Source organism: Triturus cristatus, chromosome 2_2 (genome assembly GCF_964204655.1).
Source record: "Triturus cristatus chromosome 2_2, aTriCri1.1, whole genome shotgun sequence".
Taxonomy (NCBI): domain Eukaryota; kingdom Metazoa; phylum Chordata; class Amphibia; order Caudata; family Salamandridae; genus Triturus; species Triturus cristatus.
Window position 1 is genome coordinate 433,513,032 of NC_140582.1, and position 13,517 is coordinate 433,526,548.

Consider the following 13,517-nt stretch of genomic DNA (forward strand, 5'->3'; position numbering starts at 1 on the left):
TCATACACTAGTTTTCTTTGTGTAATAAAAACCTTCAGACTACAAGATCAACATGAGCACAGCTCAATATACGATTACAATTAGATGGAACACTGATCTAGTAAATTAAGGTGTTTCTATGGTACAGTTACGCAATCGAAAGAATCTTAACTGAATAGTATTGCAACTATGTTGTAGGACTAACATTTTAATGGACACATACAATAGGCATATCTGCCTCTTTGTGACAGATTACATTTCATCCACCTGAGCAAAATTGATAAATGCTGATAAAGTGAAATAAAAAAAACTTACACTTGATCCCTTGGTTTTCTGCAGCCATGTTATTTCATGTTAAGGACAATTAGTCAAACACATGCTGTAGTTATTAAAGAATATGCCAACTACATCTTTATTTTACCTAGCTCTTAAGACACAAAGATAACATACATTGATTAACATTCCAATTGGAAAGTAGCAGTAGTAATACATACAAAAATGAAAAATGTCAGTACAATTGTTAGATTTTTTTCCATTGCCCCATTATTCCACAGGGCCTGGGGCCTCTCCCTATGTGGGAAAGGTCCCCTACCACTTATGTTTCAGGGACACGATACTGTGGCACTCCAAATCGGATATGCAAGATGCTAGAAATGTATTTGCTTACTCCAGGTTTTAGAGAGGCTTAGAAACTCAATATGAACACAATAGATAACCCACAATAGATTCCTTGTCAATTCTCAACTTCATAAAAAGAAAGTGACCTTATAAGTAAAATAGTAAACTTAAAAACAAGAAATACATTGAAATCTGGAAGGTACAGCACCTTCTATGCCCAAGACAAAACAACTGCAATGCATGCACACTCTTACGTCACTATTAAGATACTTTGTATACAATAAAGGCCATCTGCGGGTTTCATTTGTTAATTGTTGCAAATCCAATTTTGATGGGTGACAGATGATGGTAGACACAGAGTCATATAATCAGGTTGAACAACTTATAGTAGTAAATGAGTTGATCTATTCCTCCCGCGCCTGGAAGGGCGATGCCAGACCATGTGCATGCGACCAAGCTATGAGCAATGTGAGAGCTCTTCACTCAATTTCTTATACAGTACGAGACTCCAACCAAAAGGGCATGCCAGTTACGTGGACAGTGTTAGCGTCGTGGAAAGCCTCCAACAAATAGATAAGTTGACATGGTAAACTAGCGGGTCAGTCTTACACAATATTTATACATTTGGTAGTCTATAAGGGGAGCATTTAGCTGTTAAGGATGAGAACCCTCACTCACCAGAAGGTGAAATGCTTTATCATAGGGCTCCCTACTCACACAAGGACTGCAAGGTACCCTGTGTGAGCTACAACTCCCGAATGCACTGGGAGGAGCGGATGCGTTTTAGATGAGCAGGATGGTCATGTTGGTGAGTGAGGGGCAGAGTGCAAAAAGAAAATAATAGCTGTTTAAAACTATCTCCAGGTGGGCAAACTATAATTTTATTCTGGTGCCCCCATCAGATAAGACTTAAAAATATGTGAGGACGGGGTAACAACTACCCTATCTCAGTGGGTCAACATGTTTGAGCCCCTTAAGAACTATCTAAAGTTTATGAGTATTCGTCAGGAACAGAGATAAGCTGTCACTCTGCTTTCATAGTAAAATCAAATACTAGCCATACATTTGACTCAGTAGTTTACTGGGTAAATTATTCTTATCCTCAGTTTTCACCTATGGTGCTGGAAAAGAAAAGATAACAAAAACAGCAGTTGCTCAAATTTGCATTAGTTGCTTTCCCATTCGTCAAATTTGGGGGGAATGTAGTGTATGGCAGGTTGTCCATCACCATCAACCATCCTTGTGAAAGAGGCAAAGAAAAGGGGGGGGGGGGGGGTAGTATTCTCACCTGATGTATAAGGACCTTTTCCATCCTCAAGATATCAGTCCCCATCAATGTATACAGAGCTAGATTAAAAACAATCGTAGAAAAACAGAACGATGGAAATGTGTGTGCTGTTCCAAGTCAGACTTTGCTTGTTGGTCAGCCTTACTCTCTGTCATATGAGACTCACTGTTCCATATGTGCAACTTTCATATACTAAAACCAACACAGTCTATCCTGATGATCATCTAGTTTCAATGTAAAGGAATCCCCAGTGTTTTTTCTAGAAACTATATTTCTGGTATGCTCTAAACAAAGACGGAAGGGAGGGGAAAAGGGCGAAACATGAAGGCACTCCAAAATAATCTACGGGCGGTATATAGAGACCACCCGAGTTGTGTGCTGCGTTCAACGTGGAATTGTTATTCCCCCAATCAGCCCGTAAAAGTACCATGTCCCTATAATCAGGCATCCTCCCTTCAAAAGGAATTATTTAGTGTTGTCGCTATATTTCATTAGCATTACATGCCCACAAATACCTTTTGTATTCTGAAAATCCTCTCCGTGTGTAGGGCTGAGAAAAGGCATACGTGTCATTGCTGGTTTGTTTCAAAAGGTCATACCGGAACTATTCCCCTAGGTATACCCCGGAAATACATAGGCTCATGGGAATAGTAGTTCTACATTACAAATCCAATCCAGAAAGATTACGGGGAGTTTTAAATCTGGAAACGTTCTTTAAATAAGACTGGCATTGGTTTATGGGTATAAAACATGATGTTTCAATAGATATTATGCCAGTTGGAATTGATTAAAACATCCAACCCCTCCAAAATGTGCTTAATAATACGCACTCGATAGTACAGGGAGTGCTGGGACTGGTAATCATCTTTACGAGACCCTACCTTGGATAGGAGGGAATGTTTCTGATATTATTAACACTAATTATGTGGAGGAATATATATGGTTCTACCCTTGATCGAAATCAAATACATAATGACCAACATCATATAAAGCCTTCTGTCTACACTGATCTATTTGGGTATAATTGTGTCCCCATGCTTAAGATGTCCAGATGTTCTTAGAAATTGAATACTCTGCACATGGAAGGATGGAACAAAAATTTAAATAAAACACACCACCGAGGGATACCCCAACATGTGTCCCTTATTATATTGTGCGCTATTTGGTAGAGAAGATATAGACCAAAATCTGTACCCAAATGTATTTACACATGTTGCTCTTCTTGGATTAATACTCGAGGCAAGAAGTACAGTGTTTGGAAAATCTATGTATAGAGAGACCTTTCTTTGTGTCATCAAATGTGTTGTATAGATGACCAGAGAATGTCATCATTTAACCCTTTCAGATGGCTCTTAAGTCTGAAAATCCAGCTCACCCATTTGTGAAGTATAATAGGGTTTATCCAACATTATCCATTTGATATTCTTTTCGGTATGATTTTTCTCTAGGAAATGCTTGGTCAATTTGGTGTTGCTTTTCTTGCACATAATAGTGCTCTTATGTTCCACTATTCTTGTTCATACTTTTCGAGTGGTCATTCCTACATATCATAGTCCACACGGGCATATGATGAGATGGATAACACATGATGAATTACAATTTGTATGTTTATGCAGTGTCCATGGTGTCTTGAGCCCTATGTCGATCTGTGTCGTGGGCTGAGTTAAGACACAGGCTGAACACATTCCACATGGGAAATGACCATCTATATGTGTGTTTGTTTATAATCCTTGTTGAGTCTCATGCTGTTTGTTGATATGCGGTCTGGTATGTACTAACATATCTCTGATGTTGTTGCTACGTTTTAGGGCAAAAATAGGTTTCTCTCCTTGTTTACCTCCAATGTGTAATATACAATATATATTAGGCGGTAAGATAGAGCAAATTTACAAATGTAAAGTAGTGGTAATTAATTTTTTAATTTGTGCCTGCATGTCGGTCCTTGCTATGCTTTCTTTTTTTCTTCAATTAAAAAAACAAACCTCAATAAAAAGTTTATCCAAAAAAAAAGCAACTACAAAATGTACTATCCAGTTACTGCTGTAGGCACTAGAATTACAGTTCACACGCAGCCTTGTGGCTAATGTTACTCTAAGGAGGACAGGATGACTTGGTTTAGTTCAGTAATGTTTGGAATCACTTCGGTGACTCAACTGAAAATAGATTTCTGAGTGACAGGATGCAGGCAGGGAGAGTAGTACCTAAGATTACTTTGATTTTGCGGCTAATGGTACCAAAGAAAGCACTTAAATAAAAGGAAGCATCAGCAAAAGTAATCAAAGCTGTGGCCTTACAAAATGGATATCCCAGAACCTAGCACCCAAATAGACAGTTTATCATGAAATGGATTCTTGCAGTATCAATATCCAAGTGGTCAGATAGCTAGCCAACAGTGACCACTAGGGGTTAGAGACCAAGTCACTCAATTCGAGGGATTAGTTAACGGCCCAAGTGCTACTGTGATGGGCAATATAGTGAGCCAAATCTAAGCCCCAATGGACCCTCCAAAATCGTTAGTTGTTTTTAGGGTACTACCAGTTGTAGGACAAATGTGCCAGTGGCACAGCAGTCCAAGATAACAATGGTAGCCACTAGGTACTGGTTAAATCTAAGTTAACATGGACCTCACCTTTAATCGGTGATGACTACACAACCATTATGGTTCAAATTGTTACTGAATGAGCACAAGAGCTTATCGCCGGAAAGAGAAACCCTAACTCCAGAGGCATAAAGACTGACTGCCTCTTAATCTCTCTGGATCAAACAAAATTTCACCTCACTTTAGAATCAGAGTAATTGATGGGTTATCGCATTGGCAAGTAGGTTCTCAGGCAATGTTGCCTTTGACTGTAGTGGATGACTGGCAGTGCAGTACAAGAATATCCCAGTGTGAACAGCTGCTGTTCACAGAAAATCAGTTATGTAGTGTGCAAGAGCTAGAACCATATTACTTTACTTAAAAACCCAAATCTTAAAGAGGCCTAGATGTGCGATTTACTCCATGCACATTGATCGAAATCACAATCCACTGCCCACTACTTCGGCATCAACATCTTTTTTAAGCAGGACCAGCAAATAACACTTCAAAGCAGTTTGCAGACCAAACCCAATAGTAATAATTGAATGACTAACTAGTGTATCATACGCAGCCACATTCTGACTGACAGCACTTCAATGCAAGTATTGTGCTGCAGACTCTAGGCTTTTTTCCAAAAGCGATCCTTGAGTATCTTCAAACTAATGCTTGACTGCCAGACCCATAAAGCTGTTGCATAGGTCAAGAAACAATACATTCACCCACCCAAAGCGCAGCCTTTGACAGGGGTTCACAGAGAACCCCATATACCATAATGATTTCATTCAGGCCTCCCACAATAATTTGCACTATACGAACTTAGGCTTGAATAAAATATTTCAATTTTCTTTATATAACTCATTGAATAAGAGTGTACAATCTCTAACTGTATGCAGGCACATTTCCACTGAAACCAATGTGTCAGCATACCAGCAACTTGATTTGGCCTTGTTCAGATTACAGAGTAAACGGGAAGTCATTTGAGCATGTGCTGCAGACCATTAAGTGCAGCATACAAGACCACCAGGTTGTTGGCATACAACAGTGTTTGAATGAGCTCTTGATTCTTTTTAGGTGGAAATAAGACTACTTTCCATTAAAGATCCATCATACGTACAGGGCAAGTAAAATAGAAGGTAGGGTGCAATAAGGATCCATTATGAATTCTAGACAATTTTGGAAATATGAATTTGCTGTGGCAAAGCACCCTCTCTCTTGACTCGCACCTTAATCTGTGGCAACAAGATGTCAAAGTACTAAAGAGCACCACTAAGATCTTCAAAAGGCCTGCAGCAATCTCCTGTCTGAATGACAACCCCTTTAATACAATAGAAGGTTGGATTATGTTTACCAAATGGCCATGCTGCAATATAATGCTGTATAGTTAAATCACGGTGGAAACTAGGGGTGTGCGATAACCTCTGTTTTGCCGGCAGAGTTTGCAAAGTGTTTTCTATTCCGCGTTACACTTGTAACGTGGAATTCCAGCAAAACTCTGCCAACCACCGCACGGCAGAGTTTTTCTCATATGCAGCTCGCCTATGTAAAGGTGGCAAGCGTAAATTTCGGGACCCCAGCACAATTTACAATTGCTAGAATGCTACCCGGCAAAATGTTCTCAACACGGGCAGTCACAGCAGGTCGCAGGTGTTTGTGTTGCGAAAACTGCCGCTCAAGTAGGAAAACAAGCTCCCGGCCATAAAAAAAAAAATCAACACACGCAGCGCAACGTGCTGAATTCTCCCACAGAACTCCATGAGTTTCGGCCACCCCTACTGGAAAATACTGTAAATGAGGCAAGATGATACCCGAGAAAACCTTTCCTCCTATATAGAAAACAGCATGATTCTAAAATTAGGCAGTTAATTTGTCAATCATTTCTTAAAATGGAGACCAATATCCCTCCTCTCAAGAATTTAGAAAATAATTTGTGCCAGACATTTATCAAAAAATGGTGTTAAGACCCGAGATCACCTATCCAAATTGTTCTTATATTCACGTATATTACTTGATAATTTATCGGAAGCACTAGAGGAGTTTAACTGGTTAATGAACTCCTCAATCTTCAACTCTCCAATATTTGTTTCTAGGTTCTTACTGTAATGCTGCATGGGATTCTTGCACCTCGTAGTGTTTCTAGCCATTGCAAAATGACCTGAGACTCCAGAGATTAAATCAGCTCAATGGTATACTCAGTCTTTGTTAAACCACGCGCTCATTATATTTAATAACATTCTCATTTTGCATTTCTTTCAGTCTCCCCTTCATCACTGTCTGGTACTCGTTTCCCGGAATTTGTGTAGCTCTGTTTCAACAAGCAGAGTAACAATTTCCTTTGCTACTGATTTCATTGAAACCCAAGACAAAAAGGATATAATAGGGATTTTCAAGTAACAGGGATGCCATACCAGCTTCTTTGATCATAGGGCGGGCCATTAAGGTACGTCGCCTCCAATAGTACTGAAAAGGAATAATAGAAGAATACAGTCAAAATAAAGCACAATCTTGACAACTGCTTGATAAAATAGTTTTTGTTTCTTGCAGCTATTAACTTTTGTGGGGACAAGAAGTCAAAGTACTAAAGAACACCCAAACTCAAGCCCAGAATAATGCAATGTGTGATTGTGCACATTCTAATCAATCTACAGGTTGGTGGTAGACTCTTGTTTTCTTAAGAATGGTCAGCTTGCTACGTCCAAATGTCTTTGAGGATTTCGTTTTGTACACATCTGATTAGAAATATTTACATCTGCAGGCCCCTACCTCATAAAAGAGCACATCTATGGCCCAGACAGACCATAAAATATTTCCCATGTCACCATGGTACAGGAATACCAGATAAAATGAGATATGCACTGTGACTGGAAACGATCAGGCACTAAAGTAGGATGAGCAGCTGAGGAGGTCATCAGCTATTCTACAAACATTATGTCTGAATATTATGTATTTTCTACAGTGTGACTGTCATTTCTATCGACTGATGTGACCAATTAATCCTTACAATAAGAATAGAGGGACTAATTTGAGGCTCCTCTGGGCAGTGAACGATTGATAGAGTTTATTCTGAGAATGCACAAAACATACAGCAGTAAATACATAAATAATATTCCAGTAACAGATCCACAACCGCAGTCTTAGATACCATTTTTCAAAGAGGGGTTTTCCTTTATCCAGTAATGCGCTATTACTAGTTTTGTCGCTCCCATAAACTACATCACTGCATCCCAGTCTATTTGACCATACACTCATAATTATCTGGCCTCAAGGCTAAAAGCATAGTGCATTAGTTGAATGATAATGGGAAACCCAGAATGGTTCGTAACATATCTGCCACCCCTTTCCAGAATGACGCTGTTGTTAATATGAATATAAGGTACATTTCTAAATGAAAAAGGGGTCATTTATAAAACAATTTTAAAAAAACTTCCTTTTAAAATATAGACCCACTAGAGTTGTGTATACGTGTTTTGTCTCCACAACATAGTACTGAACATGGGACAACATTAAGGTAGGTGACAGGCCAACGGAGAAACAGCATTTGTGGTTATCTGTGGATGCTAAAACTTTCTAAAAGCGGTTGAATCGCGAAACACGTGTTGCATGAAGGAACGTGTTTGTGGAACCAATATGCTGATGAAGAGCCAGCTAGTATTAAATTGTGACAAAAACAAAACATCAAAACAATTTGTGGATTTGTTATGGGAACATCATTAATGTATTTACTGCTGTAGGTACTGTGAATTGTAAAGAGTTGTATCAGTGCCTATCTGGTGTACTAGAGAGCACCTTAGAGAGCACCTATAAGCACAGGGTCATATTCCTTACTACCAACTATTCAGTATGATTCTATTCCGACTCCGTATAGGGAAAAACACACTAGACAGTGACTGACTACCGGAGAAATTGTATGCATCCTACTTGGACTCGGTATTGGATAGATGCTTGGAGTTTTATGTGGAAATCAGAGGTGGGGTGATGGGGATTCTGACGCTCATCATGAGACAATATTTATCATTACCCCAACCCAGATAAGGGTCCTTTAGATTGTAAGCCATATAGACTACTATTAATGATAAACACAGATGTTAAAATACTCAGTAAAGTTCATGTGGGCAGACTTATGAAGCTACCTGGTGAATTGTGACACCCAGATCAATGCAAGTTTATTCCTTTTGAGAACAGTATTTTAAATGTATGTTAAGTTAGGCACCCATTAAAGGGCAAGGAAGGGAAACAGCTGGTAGATGCACCTGAAAGAATATTGGATACTGTGAGCTGACTATTTTTAAAAGCTTTACTGGTTTTATAACCCATTTGGATGGTCTAGTTTAACAACAACAAAATATGAAGTCTTCTATTTCTTTTTATTTTATATTTTCATTTTTTAGTGTTATACAACATAGAAAAACATGTCACAACAAATTGCCAGGAGCAGCGTACAACGTCTTAAAAAAATATTGTCATAACACATTTAATGCATCTATCCAACTAGTCTATGCTTCGCCCACTGCAAGAGTCAGAACAGACTGGACATCATCAGAGAACTATGTGCTCTGTCATGGCAGCCCTCTCTAGACCTCCAAAGCCAACCAATACTCAACCGGTCGGGTTAGAACATGCTAACTTCCCCAATTAAGTTTCTTCCCTGCACATCACTGAATTTGCCTGTCACTGGTTCCGTTTTGCTCTAGCACAGTCAGCCTGCACTATGTTTCATTCAGAGCATTTCCTTGGCACTCCTTCTCTGGCAAGGCCTATAATAATTGACCCTTTCTGCATCTCGCCTAAGAGTACTGAAGTTGGGGTCTCAATAAACACTGATCATGCACAAGCACTGATCATGCACTAAAGCATGGTCAGAACGAGGTCCTTGATGCCTCTAGCCAACTGACCAATGTGTCCACTTGACCCTTTTGTTCATGTCAGATCTTTATCCCTCTTACTGTAGCCAATACAGTTTTTCCAGGATTTGGTTTTCACTAAAATAGGACGCACACTTCAGTTTTCCAACTCTTTCACTTGATACCCTCCACAAATTTCTCCATTCCCATCAAGGGAAACGCATACAAATCTGTTCATGCTTAGCTTTCTTCCTTACTTTCTGTTGCGGCTCTTTACCAAACAGAATTTTTTAAAGTTTGTGTAAGTGTTTAGGGATAAGTGGGTCAGTATGGTATGGTATAGTCGGTATGGACAATTCTCCATTTTCCATCTTAACTCACTCTTCTTACAGGCAACACTTCTCTCTCTCAACTTGTTGGTATAAAGGGCAATTGAAAGGACGCAAGAGCATTAGGTGAAAGGCCACGACTAACAGATGGCATTTCTCATGACATGCAACTACTTGGTAACTCTTTGTGCCCTGTTCAGATTATGCTCAAAGGCATTCCTCTAGTAGTCACATCGTGTTCTTGTATTAGCTCTTTCCAGTCATCTGCATGGCCTCTCCTTCAGACCTGCAAACCATGTTGTGTCATTGTCTTGCATCAAAAATTAAAACATTTTCCAGCTTTAGCGCAGAGGAAACCTAACATTTATTAAAGACATTAAGGTGAAAGTAAAACCCTGTCCACACTCCCAGAGGGTTATCAAGATTCTTTAACAGCATCTGTTTAGCTCCCTTGTTTTCTAGCTGCCTTTCAAGGTTTCTCTGCATATTCCTTCCTCCTCATGTTTCTCCATACTTGTAGTTCTACCACCTTCTGTATTGACACAGAAGGCAGCAACTATGCTCCTCGCTCCTGTTACGGCACCACAATTTCAGACAGTCCATTGTGTGATGTGTGACCTTTCCTGCACTGGCTGTCCCATGACTACTCTCCATGGCAGGTCATACTATCCGGGCTATGCAGACCTTTTCCTGCTTGAAAAGGGAGGCATCCTTCATATGGCTATCCTACCTTGGTGTCCAATGATCGCTTCTCCACAATAGTTTGCTTTATTCCAATATTCTGACATCAGTAACTGTCTACCCTAGTTATTCACAAAAGACATATGGTATTGTTTCAAAATATTGTATTCAAGCTTGTCTGAGGAACCGGTCTATTCCTTTCCAACGATCCAGTCTTTCCTTTCTTGACATTCTCCCTCAGCAGTGCCATAAATTTTGCCAGCCATCTCCCTTACACCTTTTGTTATATTTTCTTGAAAACATTGATCTATGTTTTATTCGTGGTAGCTCTCTATGTGGCCTTTCTCATGCATGTGGTTACATAGGCCTCAGACAGGGAACACCACCATTTTACATGTTCACGTTTAAAGTTGATATATTTCTTAAAGGCTGACTCTTGACACACATTTGCATACATACCCATATGGGATAATATTCTCTGAAATTGATTTTCTTACATTTACACTCATTATTAGTGCCTTAAACATTCTGTACCAGGGTTAAGTTCACTGCCAAAATGTTGATGTTTGTTGTTGTCCGCTCTGCGACATCCCTGCAAGGGTAGAATCGATAATGATGGCCTCACCAGAGCTCTGGCATGGTAACATGGGTGAAGTTTATTATATAAACACCACCAATCCTTTGTTTAGAGAGAGGAGCAGTTTGCAGTCACTGTCGAGGTTGCCCATGCCTGAATTCAAGCTCTGCTGAATCCTGTTTAACCTCCTGAGAAGGATGATGGCCTGCACTGCACGAGGATGGGCTCCCAGATGAAACATACCCACAGGTAACTGGGGTGTTAGATCACCCTATGGTATTCTGGCAGCTTCATACCCCAAGCCCACTAGGTTAGGAAGCACTAGGTAGGAGTATAGATATGATTATACATGTCTGCATATAATCAATGAAACAGCACAATGCAATGGTTGAATTTTGTATCTTCTTTACCATTCTAGTAATGCAGAATACTCTGTTCTGTTTCATTCTATTAATCATATTTTACAGAAGAATCATATTGCTTCAATAAATGATTGTAATGCCAATTCAAGTATTTCTTGTGTCTCCCTTTGGGCAGGTAGGAGTTATTAACGAAAGGGACTGATCTGTTTCCACAATCTCCTTGGGGACCCAGTGCTGTAATGCTATGAGGTTGCATATACCATCCAGTACCTTGTAAGGTTACAGGTCCAGATGGTGCACTTGTGAGATAGCCAGGACTAAGGTCAACATATCCTGATGGGGTGAGTGGACTCAGTCCCACACAGTTTTGACATTTATGTTGTCCAAACACACAGTCCTACTGATATAGTATGAACCGTACGACATGGAGCTACCAATGTTCTAGCTTGGGTACATATTTAATGGGTCTCGCGAGTCACCCTTTGGCCCAGTCTAGAGATGGTTGAGGTTTCTAGCTTGGGGGATGGTTTTCCCCTTTGTCCCTTGCAAACTGAATTGCCTGCGTGACGGCCCTTTGATTGGATACTTTTCCCTTCCTCTTACTGGCATTAGAGATCAATGCAGGCTGCGCTCTAGTCTCCACGTTGGTTTGAGGCTACCATTTGCAGTAGAGGTCTTACCTAGGATTGCAGACTAAAGAAGACTTGAACTAAGAAGGTGCTGTTCTATGATGCTGTAAAGTCACAACGTTCTTGTTTGTCTTTATTGACCCTGGGAGTCAGAGTATTAAAGGGATTTGAAAATTATACTTGCTTCATTAAAATCTTAGATTTCCTCTGCATGAAAGCTAGGAAAACACCCATTTTACATATAGATGGTGATATTTCTTAATGATTAAGTACGCATATGCACTTATTCAGCAGTACTTGATTCTATTTACCTTCTTATCTGATACAGACATAGTAAGTGGGCACTTTTTTGTTTCCCCTAAGGCTTCTGAACGACAGCTGATTTGTATTGAATGAATTATTACAAAGTAAAATATGGGTGTATCATTTGAAAGGGCTTGGTAAGGACATGGTAAATGTCAGACTTACATAAAACTATCGAATTTTAAGAGGGTGCACTGTCTTTTTAACATCACTGTCGAAATCCCTCCACAGCCTCAGAGGAAATTCCACCACATTTAGACTTCCCTGCCTTGGCAATAAAGGTTTTCTCCCAAAGTAACTGTCTTCACCAGGAGAATTGCCTCTTTGGAAAGGGAATCCTCTGGAAGAACTTCTGTCAATTCCCATGCTGCATGATGGTGTTTTCATCACCCAAGTATGCAATGTACTGCACCCCAGGGTGAGATACATTGACACTGCCCTATTTATCTTGTCTCGCTAATATGCAGATGTTTTTTCCAGCACATTAAGGATTGAATGCTTAGCTTTCTAGGAGATTCAGACACATTTTACTGCTAGTCTTAATGAGGTAAACTCTGACAAAAATGGCCACAACCTGAAACTCTAAATGAGAAAGCAATTCCAACATCGTCTCTGACAGAGTAAGTACCATACCCAAGTTTGAGACAGAAGTATCTGTTGGCAGTGTCTGGAAGGATGTCTGACATCAAGAAGACCGCATTCTGGGTACCTTGACTGCAAATGCATGGACAGAGGGTACACACCGTGTTTTGACAGAATATCCATTGCAGTCATCCTTGAAATCCATCCCTAACAGTTATTCTCAAAGTCAGGTTTCAGGTTTCATATGTTTTTATTTCGACTTAATATCATAAAAGACGGTACACACAAGGACAATAATATATACATACATTACATTGCATTAAAACATTAAAACCCGCCTATATTCAACATTTAAAAAAACATTAAACAAAATATTATAGACTTGATATATGAAGAACCCTTATATAACGACAAAACAAAACAATCAGGCTACCTGGAAATGTCTGGCTCTAATGACCCAAGCCCACCCAAGGAACTTTGCAACACCTACTACCACAGTCTCCGAGGTATTAGTTTGCAGAGTCCACAAGGCCTCTGAGCTCCTTCTCAATTTCAGCATTTGACAGATGGGCCTAATCCATCTATGCCTAGGGGCATGATAGGCAGGGCATGCAAAAAAGAAGTGCCCCACACTCTCCTTGTGGTCACTACAACAAGGACAAAATTCATTTGAACCAGACCAATTCCTAGAGAAAGACCTTACAGGTAGGGACCCAACTCTAAACTGATGGTATAATTTTTTATCCAGACTCT

The 13,517-nt window shown here is 39.8% G+C and overlaps 1 protein-coding gene across 1 annotated transcript in view; it reads right to left on the bottom strand.

Annotated features, from left to right (window-relative positions):
* ABHD18 (abhydrolase domain containing 18) overlaps positions 1 to 13,517 on the bottom strand; it is a 143,388-nt gene that overhangs the window by 79,127 nt on the left and 50,744 nt on the right. Inside the window, exons 6-7 of the mRNA XM_085641528.1 lie at positions 6,834 to 6,920; positions 295 to 320 (exon numbers count right to left, since the gene is read on the bottom strand). Coding sequence (XP_085497654.1) covers positions 295 to 320; positions 6,834 to 6,920 — 113 coding nt within the window. The remainder of the gene's footprint in view (positions 1 to 294; positions 321 to 6,833; positions 6,921 to 13,517) is intronic.